The following is a 17,819-nucleotide window of genomic DNA, read 5'->3' as shown; positions in this document are numbered from 1 at the left end:
CGACAGTGCGGCGCTCCCTCAGCACTGACCCTCCGACAGTGCGGCACACACTCACACTGACACACTGACACACACTGACACGTACACACTGACACACTCTCACACACAGACACACTGACACACACACACACTCACACTGACACACTGACACACACTTGTTCCAGTGAATTTGCTTCATTCTATCCTGTGCAAATGAGAACAACACATTCTCCACAGCTCTGAGCCCTCTCTCATTCTCTTGCGAGTTTGAGAATTGGCAGTTCTCATTTCTCATTTTTCTATAGCACACCTTTGGAAGTGACTGAGTGATTAAAAAGCTGCTCAGATAAAAACCCACTGTTAGAAACCCACTAAACTGCAATATCAAATGTGCCTTACCACTTATTGTGAAGATAGATCCCCCAGTAACAGATTCCATTCTTGTTCCCACCTCACTTTCACTCCAGTCTCTGGAGCACTCCCTCTGCCTCTCTGTTGTGTTGCTACTTGTTGCTGAGCTGTCTTTATAGATCTCGTCAGGAGTGTACAATTTGGGACGACGTCAGAGCACACTAGCACATGGCCCCAATCCAGAGCCAGAGGTGAAATAACCTGACATTCACTTCAAAGTGCAGCATCTGTGGTTATGCAACACAAGGAATTTTCATTAAAGTGACGCAGAGCTTCCTCTAACATGTGGCAGATTTTGCAGTGGCCTGTACATGACTGCCAGCTTCAGGCCAGCACTATGTCTCATCAGTGGAATTAATTCCTTGGCCACCTCCCAAACTAAACCATTAGTTGACTGAACGAATCATTTTGCACTGGTTCAAGATGAGCAAAGAATTTCTTTTTTATGTTTCCTGCAGGAGCTGGCAGTTAATAGGTGGCATTCCCTCAGAGATAGTTGGGAACCATCCATCACAGCCTCATCTTTTGAAGATTTCAATATGTCTTTCATGACCACCACACATCTCAAAGTGCTTCAGAGCCAATAACTGGGGGTCTGTTGGGTGGATGGCTGGTTTGCAAAACAGAGTAATACCAATAGTGTGGGTCTAATTCCCACACCTCCTGAGATTTCCACAAAGGACTCTCCTCCTCAAGCTCTCACCTCACCTGAGGCATGGTGACCCTCAAGTTAAACCACCACCAGTTATCTCTCTCGAATCAGAGAGCTGCCCTATGGTCTAGCAGGAACATGGTGCCTTGCTTTTGATATAAGCAATAAAGGATCTTTTGAAACAAAAACAGTAAGTGTTGGAGAAACTCAACAGGTCAGGTAGCACCGTGAAGAGAGAAACCATGTTAATGTTTTAAGTCCTTCTTATTAACAGATAGCAGCTAGGAAAAGAATGGTATTTATCATGCAGGGAGGGGTACTGGGGGGAATGGGTGTTTTGGGGAAAGAGTGAATAGAACACATGGAAATGGTGCTAAGAGGAAAAAAATGAGAGCCAAACAAAGGGATTATTGATGGTAAGGCGAGAGGGCGATAAATATTAGGTAGTGTGCTAACAATAAGTGTAAATGGTTAAAAATGCGTTGGCTGAGCAGGGAGTAACCCATACAAAACAGGACCTGGGTAATGAACATGGAGGAGCTGAAATTGTTAAACTGAATGTTGAGTCCTGAAGGCTGTGAGGGGTCCAGGCAGAAGATGAGGTGTTGTTCCTCCAGCTTATGCTGAACCTCACTACAGCACTGCAGAAAGCCTGAGGCAGGGATATTGGTGTGGGAACACAGTTTTGTGTTGAGGTGGCAGGCAACTGGAAGCTCAGGGTCATTTTTTACAGATAGAGAGGAGGTATTCCTGAAGTGTAGTCACTGTTATAATGTAGTAAGTACATTACAACAAAGAAGTGATGCTGATTGAGGAATAAATATTGGCCAAGACACAGTCCTGTGAAGTGCCTTTTGACCTTTTACAACATTAGATAAATGCAAGCCAATTTTGTTAACTGATCACTTTAAAAGGTCACAGAAGTAGGTATTCGGGAACAGAAGCAGGCCACTCAGACCATAACTGATCATCCTTTCAGCAACATTTTCCCCACACTATCTCCATATTCCTTCAATGTCATTAGCCCCCCAAAACCTAGCAATTTCAGTCTTAAACCCGCTCGATGTCTGTTCTCTGGGCTAGAGAATTTCAGAGATTTACCACCCTCCAAGCAATATTCCTCCTTGTCTCAGTCTTAAATGACCTACCCCTTTATCCTGAGATCATTTTCCTGATTCTAGACTCAGCAGACAAGAAAAACATCCCAACAACATCTAACCTATCACACCCTGTAGGAATTTTTTAAGTTTCAAAACAATCATCTCTCATTCTTCGAAACTCTTTCAAGTACAGACCCAATCCCCTCAATCTCTCCTCATAGGAAAGGCCTGCCATTGCAGGGATTAAACTGGTGAATCTCTGTTGTAGTCCCTCTGTGGCAAGTACATCCTTCCTTACATAAGGAGACCAAAAGTGTACACAATATTGCAGCTGTAGTCATGGCTACACATAACTGCAGCAAGACATCTTTACTCCTGTACTCAAATCTCCTTGAAATGAAAGCCAACGTACTGTTTGTCTTTCTACTTGCTTGCTGCACCTGCATGCTAGTTTTCAGAGACTCGTGGACAAGAACAACCTACATTCCTTCAGAGAGTATCACTTCCCAACTCTCAGCAATTAAGAAATATTCTGTCTTTCTGTTTTCTCTACCAATGTGAATAACTTCACGCTAATTCACATTCCATTCCATCGGACATGTTCCAGCTCATTCCTGTAGCCTGTTCATATCCTGCTGAAGCCTCCTCGGACTGTCCTCACGATTTACCTTCCCATCCAACTTCCAGTCATAGAGTTATAGAGATGTATAGCATGGAAACGGAACCTTAGGCCCAACTCATCTATGCCAACTAGATATCCTAAATTAATCTAGTCCCATTTGCCAGCATTTGGCCCATATCCCTCTAAACCCTTCCTGTTCATACTTCCATCCAAATGCCTTTTAAATGTTGTAACTGTACCAGCTTCCACCACTTCCTCTGGCAGTTCATTCCATACACACACCACACTCTGCGTGAAAAGGTTGCCCCTTAGGTGCCTGTTAAATCTTTCTCCTCACAGCTTAAACCTCTGCCCTCTAGTTTTGGACTCCCCCACTCTGGGGAAAAGACCTTGACTATTCACCCTATCCATGCCCCTCATGATTTTATAAACCCCTATAAGGTCACCTCTCAGCCTCCGACACTCCAGGGAAATTAGTCCCAGGCTATTCAGCCTCTCCCTATGGCTCAAACCCTCCAACCCTGGCAACATCCTTGTAAATCTTTTCTGAACACTTTCAAGTTTCACAACATGTTTCCTATTGCAGGGAGACCAGAATTGAACACAGTATTCCAAAAATGGCCGAACCAATGTCCTAAATAGCCACTACATGACCTCTCAACTCCTACACTTAATGCAGTGACCAATAAAGGCAAGTGTACCAAATGCCTTCTTCACTATCCTGTCTACCCATGACTCCAGTTTCAAGGAACTATGAACCTATACTCCAAGGTCTCTTTGTTCAGCAACAAATCATCAATAAATTTGGAAATATTACACTATACAGATCGTTTATATCGTTTGTGAACAGTCATGGACTTGGATCCCTCCAAGTAAGATCTTACTTTGATTTAATTAACAAACACACATGGTGAGCCACCTACTGAAAATCTGGTCATTATTTGAGTGAAGTTGTGTTAAACTTTCAAAAAGCATCTTTTGAAAACCAGCCACGAGTTTGTGCTTTAGGGAGAATGTCAAAGCCTTGGAGAAGTTGAGAGAACATTCATTGGAATGGTCCAAGAGATGAGAGGCTTCATACTAGGGACTCATCTATTCAGAGCCATGAGGGTCTAGGGGAGATTTAATCAAGATGTTCAGAATTATGAACGGTGACCAAAGGATTACGGAGAAACATTTAGGTCCAGTCTTTCAATAGATTGCATGGCATTATTGTAAAGACCAAGACATGTCTCCCCTAGCATCCTGAAGCTAATACCTATCTCTCAAACAAAATGGCTAAGACCGATGATGTTGTCACGGTCCACTGCTGGTTGTGGAATCTTGCTGTTCCCAAGGTGGCTGCTGCCTTGCAACACTTTGGTTGCAAAGGCCTTTGGGATGGCCTGAGGTCATATAAGGTGCTACGTAAATGCAAGTCTTTCTCTCATTGATATTAGTCCAGCTTCAAGAAGCAAAGCTGCAGCAATTGTCACCTCTCTGTTCAAAAACTGTTGCAATTTTTCTCTAATATTCTCCATACTATTGAAGGGATTCTGATGAAGTGTTTCTTTCCCACAATCAGTGTTGTACAAGTAACAAACACAACAGGGCACCTGTTAAGTAATTTGTCTAAATTGGAGACTATGAGCTCACCTTTTCTCCAATCTTTGCCCCAATGAGCTGTTTGGAGAGGCCAAAGGGTTACTCTGTCAGAGTGCAAACGTCACAAACTCTCTTTGTTAGGCATTGCTGTCAGAGGAACAAAGTACAAAAGGGATGGAAAAATGCATTTATATAACATCCTTCACATCCTCAGGACATCTCAAAGCACCTTACAGCCAATGAAATACATTCAAAGTGTAGTCACTGTTGTAATGTAAGGGGACGCAGCATCCAATTTGAGCACAGCAAGGTCCCACAGAAACAATATGAGAACACTCAGATAATCTGCTTGTAGAGAGGTGGATTGAGGGGCAAACATTGGCCAGGCTCCTGGAGAAATCCTCTGTCCTGAAAGAATCAGAGGCTGGTACAGCATAGGAGGAGGCCATTCAGCCCATAGTGTTTATACTGGCTCTCCAAATGAGCACCATGACTTATAGCCATTCTCCTGCCCTTTCTTCATCATTCTGTACTTATTTCTACTTCAATAATTATCTCTTGTACCAAAAGAATTAATTCTCTAGATTAGTATCATTGACAAGACCAGCATTTATTGCCCATTCCCGACTGCCCTGGAGAAGGTAGTGCCGTGCTTTTTGAACCACTGCGGTTGACCCACAATGCCCTGAGGGAGGGAATTCCAGGATTTTGACCCAGTGATACTGAAGGAACGGTGATATATTTCCAAGTCAAGATGGTGGGTGGCTTGGAGGGGAAATTGCAGGGGGTGATGTTCCCAAGTATCTGATGCCCTTGTTCTTCTAGATGGAAGTGGTCGTGGGTTTGGAAGGTGCTGTCTGAGGATCTTTGGTGAATTTCTGCAGTGCATCTTGTAGATAGTACACACTGCTGTTACTGAGCGTTGGTGGTGGAAGGAGTGGATGTTTGTGGATGTGGTGCCAATCAAGCGGCTGCTTTGTCCTGGATGGTGTCAAGCTTCTTGAGTGTTGTTGGGGCTGCACCCATCCAGGCAAGTGGGGAGTATTCCATTGTCACTTGTGCAAATGTAAGAGATTGAAACAGGAGGAGGCTATTCAGCCTTTCCATACTACCTCCAACAATCAGCAAAACCAGGACAGACTTTCCCATCATCAGTTTCCAGCTCCATTCCCATATCCCTTGACTCTTCTAGTGTCCAAAAATCTAGGACCTCAGACTTGAATATACTCAACAAGGAAGCTCCAGAGCAGGTTCGAGCGGCCGAATGGCCCTTCCCACTTGTGTGGTGTTGCATCTCAGTTCTTTCCTTATCCCTCCCTGGTGTATTCAGGTATCATTTCCAAAGCCATTCACTCTTCATCTCAACACAGCCACAGTTTCTTTACAAAAACCCTTTACCATGCTCTACCACCTTCGCATTGCAAAATGACAGGTGTGAAACTAGCCACTTTTCCCATGCTCTGGGGAGGCATGTGATTGGGAAGGTGGGGAGTTGAGACTTTTAAGTGGCCATGAATTGAATATTTTAGGGCTTTAACTGTTGGCAAATGGAGAGAGCTGCCAATGAACCTTCTTGCTCAGTTCCTAATTTGTGAAGTGGCAAGAAGGAGCTGAGATTTTCTTGACGGCCAACTTGTCCCCATCCTTCCCTCTACCCACCACCTCCAGAGAACAAAAATTACACTGTGCATCTTTATCTTTCTTCTGTTTTTATGTTCTGAATGGGACTTCAGTTAATGTGGAGAAACAAGGAACAATGGACTCTATCATCCCTGGAGCACAGATGCTTAAGGAATGATTGACCAGAATGATACTGCAGTGATTAAGGCTGTTCTCCCTGAGGTGAAAGGAACATTAACTAAAGGCATCCCAAATCATGGAGCCTTCCACAAATTGGTCAACATTTAATTATAGAACTCTCCTGTTTCCAATAGGTTATATTCCTTGATAGTATTCAGACATTGAGTTCGCTGCCGTGTTATAGACTTACAGAATGGTTACTTCGCAAGGCAGTGGGAGGTTCCATGTATCCGCCCCTACTAACGCCAGTGCCTACAGGAGAGAACTAAACCGGAGAAAAGAAAGAACTGAGAGTAATTTGGGCAAGAAAGGAACGCAGAATGTGGACTGTTGGGGCTCAAATAGCAAGGGAATAGTCCTTCACTCGGAGAAATAAAAACAGATATTATTGCTACTGTCAGGTTCCAAGGTTGAAACAGAATCTTTCAGTTTCATTCACCAGTAAATGTGGCCATTGGTTTGGTCTCCTTTCACTGCCTCAAACTTGCTGATGGGTTACTTGGTTTGAATGGAAAGGGGAATAAAATTGTTTCTTTTTAAATCAGTCTTCATAAGGAAGGAGTAAAGACCAAACCACACACAAAGATTCACTAGGGAAGGAAACAAAGGGCTTTCCTCTTTGCCAAATCAAATATCATTCATTCTCTGATATTTTGTTTTTCTTGGTTTACACCTTTTCTGGACCCAGCCTTTATTCCTTCATTTGCCCCATTATCATTTTCTTTAGCCTTGCACCATCACTCCTTTTGACATTCAATCTCTCCTATCTCAGACTCTCCCTTCTGTCCCTTATTCCCTCCTTTCCCTGCCTCCGTACTTTCTTAAATGTCTAATATGTTCAGTCTGGTTCTGGTGGAAGATCCTCAACCCTTATTAATCCTCTTTCTCTCCCCATGGATGTTGTCAGATCTGAGGAGGGCTTCCAGTATCTTCTGTTTCTATTTCAGATTCCCAGCCTCTACTGCACTTTCCTTCGATTTTAACAACATTAAGTTACGTGTTGTTCCCTTAAGATGGACTAAGGACATCAGAGGGGCTGCATAAAGGCAAGTTGGAGATCTTGTTAAAAACATGTAACTTCTGCCCACAGTGAAGCAACAGGGATGTCATGACAACAGATCTGAACTCCAAAGTATTTGTGGACATATCTTAGTACCAATGCTTGTGTTTTAAAAGCAACTCCTATGGCTGACAGATGTAAACTCAGTGAGTGTCTGGCAGAGTCCTGTGTGAAGCATGAAGAAATAACTCCAGAGACCAGTATCCTGTCACCAAGTCACTCTTTATTCACTCTCCCTCCCCAGGTCCAGGAAGAACAGATTTAACCTGGTGCAGAGTCCTCTCCCCATTGGCAACTCTGCAGGAGCTATCCCTGTAGTTGTATGAACCAAGCTTCCCAAATAACAGGCTGATGCCGGGAATGCTTACTCCAACTCATGATGACTATTGTAAGCAAATTTCTTCAGGAGTGTTTTTTCCTCTCATCGCCACTGAAATAACTCCACAGAGGGCAGTATCCTGTCACCAACTCACCCTTTATTTACACGTGGAGAGTCCTTGACACTGCTCCAGCTCCCTCAGAACCAGCTCTCAGAGTGAACAGAGCCTCTGACACTCCTGTTTATATCTGTCAGCCAGGGCTCCCTGATTGGCGCAGGTTAACAGCCCCAATCACAGAACTCATATTCTAATATGGCTACCTGGCTGCCCTCATTAAAATGACTGCACATGGAATGTCACACCTCAAATACAAAGACTAAAAAGTAAGAGATAAAGACAGGCTGAATACCCATCTCCCCCTTAGTAAGGAGGCATCTCCTACAGATGTGTTTGCATTTTAACCTTCCAGGGGTATACAAAAAAAGGGGCTTAGAAACTAACTACAGCCCTTGGTCTGTGTGTGTTTATGGCCTGGCATATTGGTGTGTAGACTAGTGAGCTGTGAAGGTCACAGCTTGAAACAGCTATTGAACACCCCTGTACTGCAGGTAAAGAGGGAAAGGCACTCTCTCAATCTAAGTGCTGCTAGACAGCCACATTTGAAAGGAACTAGGACAAAACAATTCAATCAACCTGCAAAGCCAAGAATGTCAAAATCAATTGTTTATCCACTAACGTCAACATAACCACAGTCATTACATTGTACCACCCACTCTTCATAAGCAACTCAGAGATTGATCTCTATAACTTAACTATTTTTTGGACTCTCTTTGTATTCCTAATCTGTGTATATTTGCATAGTGTTATTATTTCTTCCTGTATTTAATAGCTAATGAACTGATTCCTTTGTTAAGAAAGCTTGGCCAAGTTGGTTCCTTTTACAACATGAATTCATTTGGTTTGGGAGAAAGACAGGGTGGGGAGGGGGAACCTTGATAGATTAACCTTGCTGCAGCCTACTCAGAGGTGTGTGAATGAGGAAAGGGAGCCAGTTTGCCCCCTCTCACCCAGGACCTTAGCAATTTGGATTATCCCATCGAGAACAGTAACACAGTAGGGAACCTCACCTGGAAACTTGTGGTAACAGCTGCCTGTTATTTTGATGGGTGACAATGGCATTGGTGATGGAGAAGGCTCGGCTAATTCTTTACAATTCAATCACATCATTGCAATTCAATTAACAAAATCTGGTCTCTGTGATGGTGACAATAACACAATCATCGATTGCTGGATTCACTCATGCCCTTTAGGGAGGGAAATCTGCCACCGTCACCTGGTCAAGCCTACATGTGACTCCAGACTCAAAGCAATGGGGTTGACTCTTAACTGCCCTCTGGAATAGCCCAATGAGACACTCAATTCAACGGCAACAAAGATTGGGCAATAAATGTCGGCATTGCCTGTGACCCCCATATCTCATTAAAAATGTTTTTAAAAGGCATTGCATCTGATTGTTGGGCAAGATGAGTGCCCAAGTCTCCAAACAGGTGAGCAGTGACTCCATGCTTATTATCAGCCTGAAGCACAGTGCCCTTTGGAAATGTGGGTATCTAAGAATTCTATCTGGGAAGAAAAGAAAGACTTGCATTGATTTAGCACATCTCACGGCCACCAGGAAGATCTCGCAAGCCGCAACTTGATAATGACTAGTTTATTGGATTTTAGTTGAAGAATAAATATTGGGTTGGGACACAGGAATACCTTTCCTGCTCATCTTCTGGACTGCGGCATGGGAGCTTTTACACGTGCCTGGGCCTTGGTAGAATGTCTCATGTGAAAGCCAGCACCTCAGACAATGCAACATTCCCTCAGTACTACAGTGAAGTGCCTACCTTATCTTTATGCTCACATTCTGCATTGGAACTTCAGTGCGGAGGCTTTGCAGCTGTGATATTATCCTGCAGCTGAGCCTGTCACTCAGTCAGGACTGGGGATTATAAATTACTTCTCTGGAAGCCAGATGCTGGTCCTTAATTGCACACTAAATATGTCTATTCTTGAACAGTGCAATGTTAATTTTCTTTCTGTAAACTTTTCTGGATCAGTTCCTCCTGTTAGGTCACGTTTACTGAAAAGTTTCCTTCATACAAAAAAATCTTCTGTCAAATTTTCATTGTATCTTGTTCTCATTGTTTCAATTAGTTGTAATTTATTTTAGCTGGAAAACAGAGACCAGATACAGTCTCTTCACCAATATCGCAATCTCCTATGGTGAATAATTACTGTCTTATTACCAATATTCTCTATAAGAACCTACTTTCGGTATCATCTTCAGACAGGAACTTAATAAGAACACAAGAATCAGGGAACACTGTCACTCAGAAATCTTCTGTAACCAGAGGTCACAGATTTGTGATAATTGCAAAACAACCAGAGTGAGACATCCTTATTTCGATGCGGTCAACTGGAAGACACTCCCTGAGAGGCCAGGGGAAACAGATTCAATATTAACATTCAAAAAGGAATTGGATAAATGCTTCAAAGTGGGTTATGGGAATATTTATGGGGAAAGAGGAAAAGCAGTAGAACTATGAGATAGAAAGAACTGCCAATGCTGGAGTCAGAGAGAACACAGTGTGGAGCTGAAAGAACATAGCAGGCCAGGCAGCATCAGAGGAGCAGGAAAACTGATGTTTCGGGTTGGGACCCTTCCTCAGAAAAGGGGAGGGGGAAGGCAGCTCAGAAATAAATAGAGAGAGGAGGGGTGGGACTGGGGAAGGCAGGTGGGATGGTGATAGGTGAGTGCAGGTAGGGAGTGGTGGGGATTGGTCAGCGAGGTGGGAGGGGTGGATAGGTGGTTGAGAAGATGGACAGGTTGTGTCACGTCAAGGAGGCAGGGATGAGAGGGAGGGTTGGTCATGGGATGAGGCTGGGAGTGGGGAGATTTTGAAATTGGTAAATACCATGTTTAGGCCATTGGGCTGTAGGCTCCCGAGGCGGAATATGAGGTGCTGCTCCTCCAGTTTGCGGGTGGTGTAATTGTGCAGGAGAACTAAATCTCCTTCAAATAGATTGCACTGATACAGTGAGCTGTACTGATCGGGGGAGGTGAACTGCACTATCAGAGGTGCCATCATTTTGCATATGATGTTAGAATAAAATCTATTCACCCTCCCGAGTGAAGGCAAAAGGCTCTAGGGCACTATTTCGAAAAAGTGGGGAGAGAGTGTTGTTCATTCTAGTGTCCTACTCAACACTTAATCATCCACCGACATCACCAAAATACACTGCATATTCCAGAAAAAGATACATTTGGGGTGGCATGGTGGCTCAATGTTTAGTACTGCTGCCTCACAGCATCAGGAACCGGGTCTGATTCCACCCTCGGGTGACTGTCTGTGTGGAGTTTGCACATTCTCCCTGTGTCTGCGTGGGTTTCCTCCGAGTGCTCCAGTTTCCTCCCACAGTCCAAAGATGTGCAGGTTAGGGTGGATTGGCCATGCTAAATTGCCCATAGTTTTCAGGGATGTGTACATTATATGGGTTGTAGGGGAATTGGGTCTGCCTGGGATGCTCTGAGGTTTGGTGTGGACTTGTTGGGCGAAAGGGCCTGTTTCCACACTGTAGGGATTCTATGATCTTTATTGTGTTGAAGCTTTTTATGTCGCATAAGTACCAGGACACTTTGCAAGAATACCAATACAAAGAGAATCCAACATTTTATAATGAATGAGAGGAGCGTGCTAATTAGTCAGCAATGGGACACTTATTATAGTGGTATTATCTTGGAGAATAAACCAGTTAGATGATGAGTGACACTTACTGCCAAATTTGTTTAAATTAAACCAAGCGGGTTGACATTGATTAGTCAAGGCATTGCCCTAAGAAATGAATTAGAAAATGGCTGTCAATAATTTGTTGAGTTGAAACAGGTGCAGTGTGTGTAAATGTTCTTTCTGGCTGCAAAGAACACAGCCCTGTGACCTCACATACATAGCTTGTAGTACGCGCAAGAGCGCCGCACAGTGAGCCCGGCCGACAATCCTAAATTCGTTGTCAGAACAATTCCTAATACACTCAGGATTGTTTCACAAATGCTTTCTAATTACAGAATCATACCTAATGTTGAACACTGCAAGCACGAGCTAATCAATCAGTATCATTCAAAGAGATATGTTGTTTGGAATGATGTTTGGGATGGGTGACTTACATCACACCAGCACTGAACTTGTACCTTACTCATTTGAGTAATCCATAGAGCATTATTTTGGCCTACAGCAGCATCCTAACCCAATTGCAAATCCAGGCTAATGTGCTGGGCTCAAGGACTCAGAACGCACCACAGCATTGTAGGACTTTAATTCAATTAATCGAATTTGAAATTGAGTTAGGCCTCAGCTGGAACATGGCACTAATTCTGCTTGTCAATCTTAGGCAGGTTATCAGGGAGGAGGCTTGTCAGGGTTGACACCAAGGGTAAGGCAGGAGGAGCTCTTTGCTGTTGGAAGCTCTGAGATGAGACTCTTTTCTTCAGAGCAGGGAATCTATGAAACAGAGCTGGAGTTAGCCCTACGAACCATCTCCACTATTAAAGAAGATCAAATTGATCATCTCTAACTTGCTGCTTTTTCTCCATATTCCAGAATCCCTTGAATATCCAAACGATTCAATCAATCTCAGTCCTGAAGATATCCAATGAGTAATCTTTCACTGCCCTTTGGGGTAGCGAATTCCAAAGATTCACCACCATCTCTTCTCAACCATAAATAACCAGTCACTTATCCTGAGACTATGACCCAAAAGTGTCCATGCTGTGGGAAGAGGGAAATAAAGTCTCAACAAAGATCTTCTCAAGAGGGTTAAGGGGAGTCCTAACAGAGAGGACACAAAGGAATACCAACACCTCATAAATCCTCACCATCCTGACCTGGAAAGATATCACAGCTGTGCCTTCATTGCCACCTCATTTTATAACAGTTCCTCTCAGTTCTGTACTCAAAAGCATAAAGAGTTTTGATAGGTCATCAACCAGAGTTCACAAATTTAAAATAACCAGCAAAATAATTATGGGGGAAATTGAGAATTTGTTTTTAAACAAAGGGCTGTTAGGGTCCAGAATACAGCTTTAATAGGGTCAATCGGAAAACTACTGGAGATGTAGTGTGGACTAATTTGCAGCGTAATGGGGGGAGAAGGGTGGGCTGTGAAATAAATTGGATGTGCCAATGAAAGGAAAGTAGGTTGTGTGGTCTTTCTCCGGTCTACGAGATTTGACAATCTGTAAGCTCAAAACAAACTCCAGAAACTGGAGCAACAAATTGTGAGGCAAGACTTCAATGCAGTACCAAAGGTGAGCAACACTGCCTGAGGTACAACTGTTGGGATAAAATACCAAACCGGCACCCTACTGCCCTCTTCAGGTGGCTGAAAAAATCACAGTAACAGGACTTCAGAAACAGCAAAGGTTATCTCCTTATCACATCACCAACATTTCATCCACAGCCAACACAAATTAGAACAGATTACTGAGAGGGTCATCTACCATTTCCTGTGCAGAAACAAGCGTTTCACTGAAAACTCATTCACTAATTGTGGCTTTCCACAAAATGTGTTTCAAAGAGTGACTGATGGATTGTGAAACACTTTTTGACGAAACAACACAACAGAACACAAGAAATGGTTCGTTGTTAAAGTGAAACACTCTCTCTTTTATTAGAAGTTAAACTTTATTTTCTGTGTGCCAGCAGGTTTAATGGGGTTGGTTGGGGCGGGGTGGGGGTGGGGGTGTTGGGGGGCATGCAGTCTTGGTGGTGAATGAATTCCCTGGTGAGAGACTTGCTGCCCTTCTGTTCCCCTTGTTCCCACCGCCGTTATACCAGCCAGACCTCTCGTTTACGGGCACTCAGTGCCTCATTGAGAGAACTGACATTGGGAAGGGACAGCTTTCTGAGACCCCGCAAATCTCCCTAGTCACTGCTCAGGCACCTCCCGACAGCATCTGCCCTTTCAGCCCCCTCCCTCACCACTGTCCAGGGACTCCTTCCAGCAATTCACTTGGCCATCTTTCAGTCTAGTTGACTGTATGCGCTGCTCGCAATGGGCTCTCCTCTATGAAAGGGAAACCAAACCCAGAGTGGGTGACCGCTATGTGTAACGCCTTTGCTCAGCCCATGAGCATGATCCTGACCATCCTGTCGCTTGTCATTTTAATTCTCCACTTTGCATCCACTCTGACCTCTCAGTCCTCAGCCTGCTGGAATGATCAGCGCCCCATTTTTGACTCTGCTTTCTACAGCCTTCTGGACTCAACACCATGTTCAACAACTTTAGAGCACAACCACCACACCATCTTGTTTTAGGTGCTTCTTTACTCAGGCATGAAAAGGGAAGTTAAGGATTATCAAATTAGCTGTGATTTCATTGAATTGTGGAGTAGACTCAATGAACAAAATGGCCTACTTCTGGTCCTACATCTACGGGTCTTATATGTTTTTTCTTTAAGTTTGAAACTATTGGTAACTTCCTTTGTTAACCGCAGATGGTGGACCATCCCCTTGGAATTTTTCTTGTTCATTGGAATAGAGTCATAGGGTTATACAGCACGGACACAGGTCCTTTGGTTCAACTGATCCACACCAACCAGATATCCTAAACTGATCCAGTCCTATTTGCCAGCATTTGGCCCATATCCCTCTAAACCCTTCCTATTCATATACCCATCCAGATGCCTTTTAAATGTTGTAATTGTACCAGGCTCTACCACATTTTTGAGGAGATGATGAAGATGATCAATGAGGGAAAAGCAGTTGATGTTGTCTACATGGACTTCAGTTAAGCCTTTGACAAGGTCTCTTGTGGCAGACTGGTACAAAAGGTGAAGTATGGTATCGGGGTGAGCTGGCAAGATGGGTACAAGCTGCCTTAGTCACAGGAGACAGATTAGTGGTGGAAGGAATGAAAGGTTGTGACTAATGGTGTTCCACAGGGATCAGTGCTGGGACGTCTGCTTTTTGTGGTCTACATAAATAATTTGGAGGAATATGTAGCTGGTCTAATTAGTAAATTTGTGGACAATACAAAAATTGGTGGAGTTGCGGATAGTGAGGAGGATTGTCAGAGGATTCAGCAGGATATAGATCAGTTGAAGACATGGGCAGAAAAATGGCAAATGGAGTTTAATCCAGACAAATATGACATGATGTATTTTGGAAGGTCAAGTACAGGTGGAAATTATACAGCGAATGGCAGAACCTTTAGGAGTATTGATACGCAGAGGGATCTGGGTGTGCAGGTCCACAGCTCACTGAAGGTGGCAGCACAGGTATATAAGGCTGTAAAAAAGGCTTATGGTATGCTTGCCTTCATTGGAAGGGGCAATGAGGAGAAGGATAGGCAAGTAATGTTGCAGCTTTATAGAACTTTAGTTAGGCCACATTTGGAATATTGCGTACAGTTCTAGTCACCGCACTACCAAAAGGATGTGGATGCTTTGGAGAGGGTACAGAAAAGATTTACCAGCATGTTACCTGGTATGGGGGATTTTATCTACAAAGAAAGGTTGAATAGACTGGGTTTTTTTTTCACTAGAACACAGGAGGTTGAGGGGCGACCTGATAGAAGTTTATAAGATTGTGAATGGCATGGGTAGAGTGGAAAATATGAAGCTTTCTCCCAGGGTGGAGGGGTCAATTATTAGGGGACACAGGTTCAAGGTCCGAGGGGGAATGCTAAAAAGAGATATGAATGTCAAGTTTTTTTCACACAAAGGGTGGTGAGTGCCTGGAACGTGCTGCCAGAGGAGGTGGTGGAAGCAGACACGAGAGCAGCATTCAAGAAACACCAGGGTGGATACATGAATAGGAAGTAAATAGAGGGATACAGATCCTGTAAGTGAAGACAGTTTTAGTATGGAGGGGCAAAATGTGTCGGCGCAGATTTGGAGGGCCGAAGGGCCTGTTCCTGTGCTGTATTGTTCTTTGTTCTTCTTTATACTTTTTTCACTTCCTCTAACAGCTTGTTCCATACACACACCACCCTCTGTGCGAAAAAAATGTCCCTCAGGTCCCTTATAAATCTTTCCCCTCTCACCTTAAACCTATGTCCCTCTAGTTTTGGACTCCCCCACACTGGGGAAAAGACCTTGGCTATTCACGCTATCCACGCCCCTCATGATTTTATAAACTTCTATAAGGTCACCCCTCAGCCTCCGATGCTCCAGGGAACACACAGTGGCGACAAGAGTAGGCCAGAAGCTGGGAATGCTGCAGTGAGTAACTCATCCTCCTGACTCCCCCAAAACCTGTCCACCATCTACAAGGCACAAGTCAGGAGTGTGATGGAATACTCCCCACTTGCCTGGATGGGGGCAGCTCCAACAACACTCAAGAAGCTCAACACCATCCTCTCCCTCCACCACCGACGCTCAGTAGCAGCAGTGTGTACTATCTACAAGATGCACTGCAGAAATTCACCAAAGATCCTCAGACAGCGCCTTCCAAACCCATGAACACTTCCATCTAGGACAAGGGCAGCAGATACATGGGAACACCACCCCCTGCAAGTTCCCCTCTAAGCCACTCACCATCCTGATTGGAGATATATTGCTGTTCCCTCAGTGTCACTGGGCCAAAATCCTGGAATTCCCTCCCTAAGGGACATTGTGGGTCAATCTACAGCACATGGGCTGCAGCGGTTCAAGAAGGCAGCTCACCCCCACCTTCTCAAGGGCAACTAGGGACAGGCAATAAATGCTGGGCCCAGCCAGCGATGCCCACATCCCACACATGAATAGAAAAAAGTAGCCCCAACCTATTCAGCCCCTCCCTATAGCTGAAACACTCCAATCCCAGAAACATCTTTGTAAATCTTTTCTGCACCCTTTCAAGTTTAACTGCATCATATATCTCTTGTGTTTTCTAAAATATCTTCTTAAATCTCTGTGATAAAATTCTTTGAAATTTGCATTACAGGTAGATAGGCTGGTTAAGAAGGTGTTTAGCACACTTGCTTTCATTGCTTAGACCTTTGAGTATAGGAGTTGGGACGTCATGTTGAGGTTGTACAGGACAATGGTGAGGCCTCTTCGGGAGTATTGTGTGCAGTTTTGGTCACCCAGTTATAGAAAGGTTATTATTAAACTGGAGAGGGTTCAGAAAAGATTTGCAAGGATGTTACCAGGAATGGAAGGTTTGAGATATAAAAATAGATTGGAAAGGCTGGGACTATTTTCCACTGGAGCATAGGAGGATGATGGGTGACCTTACTGAAGTTTATAAAATCATGAGAGACCTAGATAAGATGAGTGACAAGGGTCTTTTCCTTTGGGTGGGGGAGTTCAAAACTAGGGGGCATATTTTTAAGGTGAAAGGAGCTGTATGGAGATTAAAATCCCACCTGATTATCGCTGTGCAATTCTGACAAACTCCCACTCTTTTGTCCTTTATACAGTGTGCAACTGTATGGTTACCGTTAGCAGGCCTGTACACCACATCCACAAGTCAAATCTTGCATTTATCGTTTCTTGTGCCCATCCATAGAAGTTTCACATCCTGTTTTCCTGAATTTAGGTCATCTCTCTCTATTCTGATATTACTATCATTAACTAACAGAGCTACCTCTCCAGCTTTTCCGAGATCCCCGTCCTTTCTAAATGTCATGTAATCTTCAAGTTTCAGGATGCAATGGATGTCATCCTGCAGTCCCATCTCTGTAATGGCATCCAGATTTATTTCTACTGGAGTCATCAGTTGATTGGTTTTGTTTCAGATGCTGCCTGCATTCAGATCCAGAGCTATTAGTTTTGCGTTTTGACTACTTTTATAACCTATAACCTTGCTTGTTGAGTTTTTTTAGACGAGTGCTTTCTAACCCTTGCTGTGACAGTTGTTTTATTATTTCTCATATTAAGATGCTTCTCAACACTTTGATTTACTGCACCTTCCCAAATTTAATCTCTTGCCCTCACAACTCACAAGTAGATGGACATGGTTTGAAGCAGAGTTCAGAATAGAGCTTTGGATGAACCAAAGTTAATAGAGGGTGGAATCAGGCCAGAACAGCATTGGAGTTGTCGAAATTCCTTCTCACCTTTGTAACAATGTAATAATAATCACTTGAAGGTGAATTGTTCCCAATTGCAAAAGGACAGTGGACTTCTGAATCCATCTGTGACCACTTAGGCAGCAGTCCATGTTTGGTGCACTGGTTGAGACAAGTAGATGTCAGGAAATAGATAACACAGTGTGGAGCTGGAGGAACACAGCAGACCAGGCAGCATCAGAGGAGCAGCAAA

General features: G+C 43.8%; 1 protein-coding gene across 1 annotated transcript in view; it reads right to left on the bottom strand.

The window, feature by feature from the left end:
• LOC125486240 (amphiregulin-like) overlaps window positions 1-17,819 on the bottom strand; it is a 33,584-nt gene that overhangs the window by 14,749 nt on the left and 1,016 nt on the right. The window contains exon 3 of the mRNA XM_048612921.1: window positions 379-511. Within this exon, the coding sequence (XP_048468878.1) occupies window positions 379-511 (133 nt within the window). The remainder of the gene's footprint in view (window positions 1-378; window positions 512-17,819) is intronic.

The sequence above is a fragment of the Rhincodon typus genome, chromosome 1 (genome assembly GCF_021869965.1).
Source record: "Rhincodon typus isolate 14 chromosome 1, sRhiTyp1.1, whole genome shotgun sequence".
Lineage (NCBI taxonomy): Eukaryota > Metazoa > Chordata > Chondrichthyes > Orectolobiformes > Rhincodontidae > Rhincodon > Rhincodon typus.
Note: the sequence above shows the minus strand (reverse complement) of the source record. Positions and strands in the feature narration are given on the sequence as shown.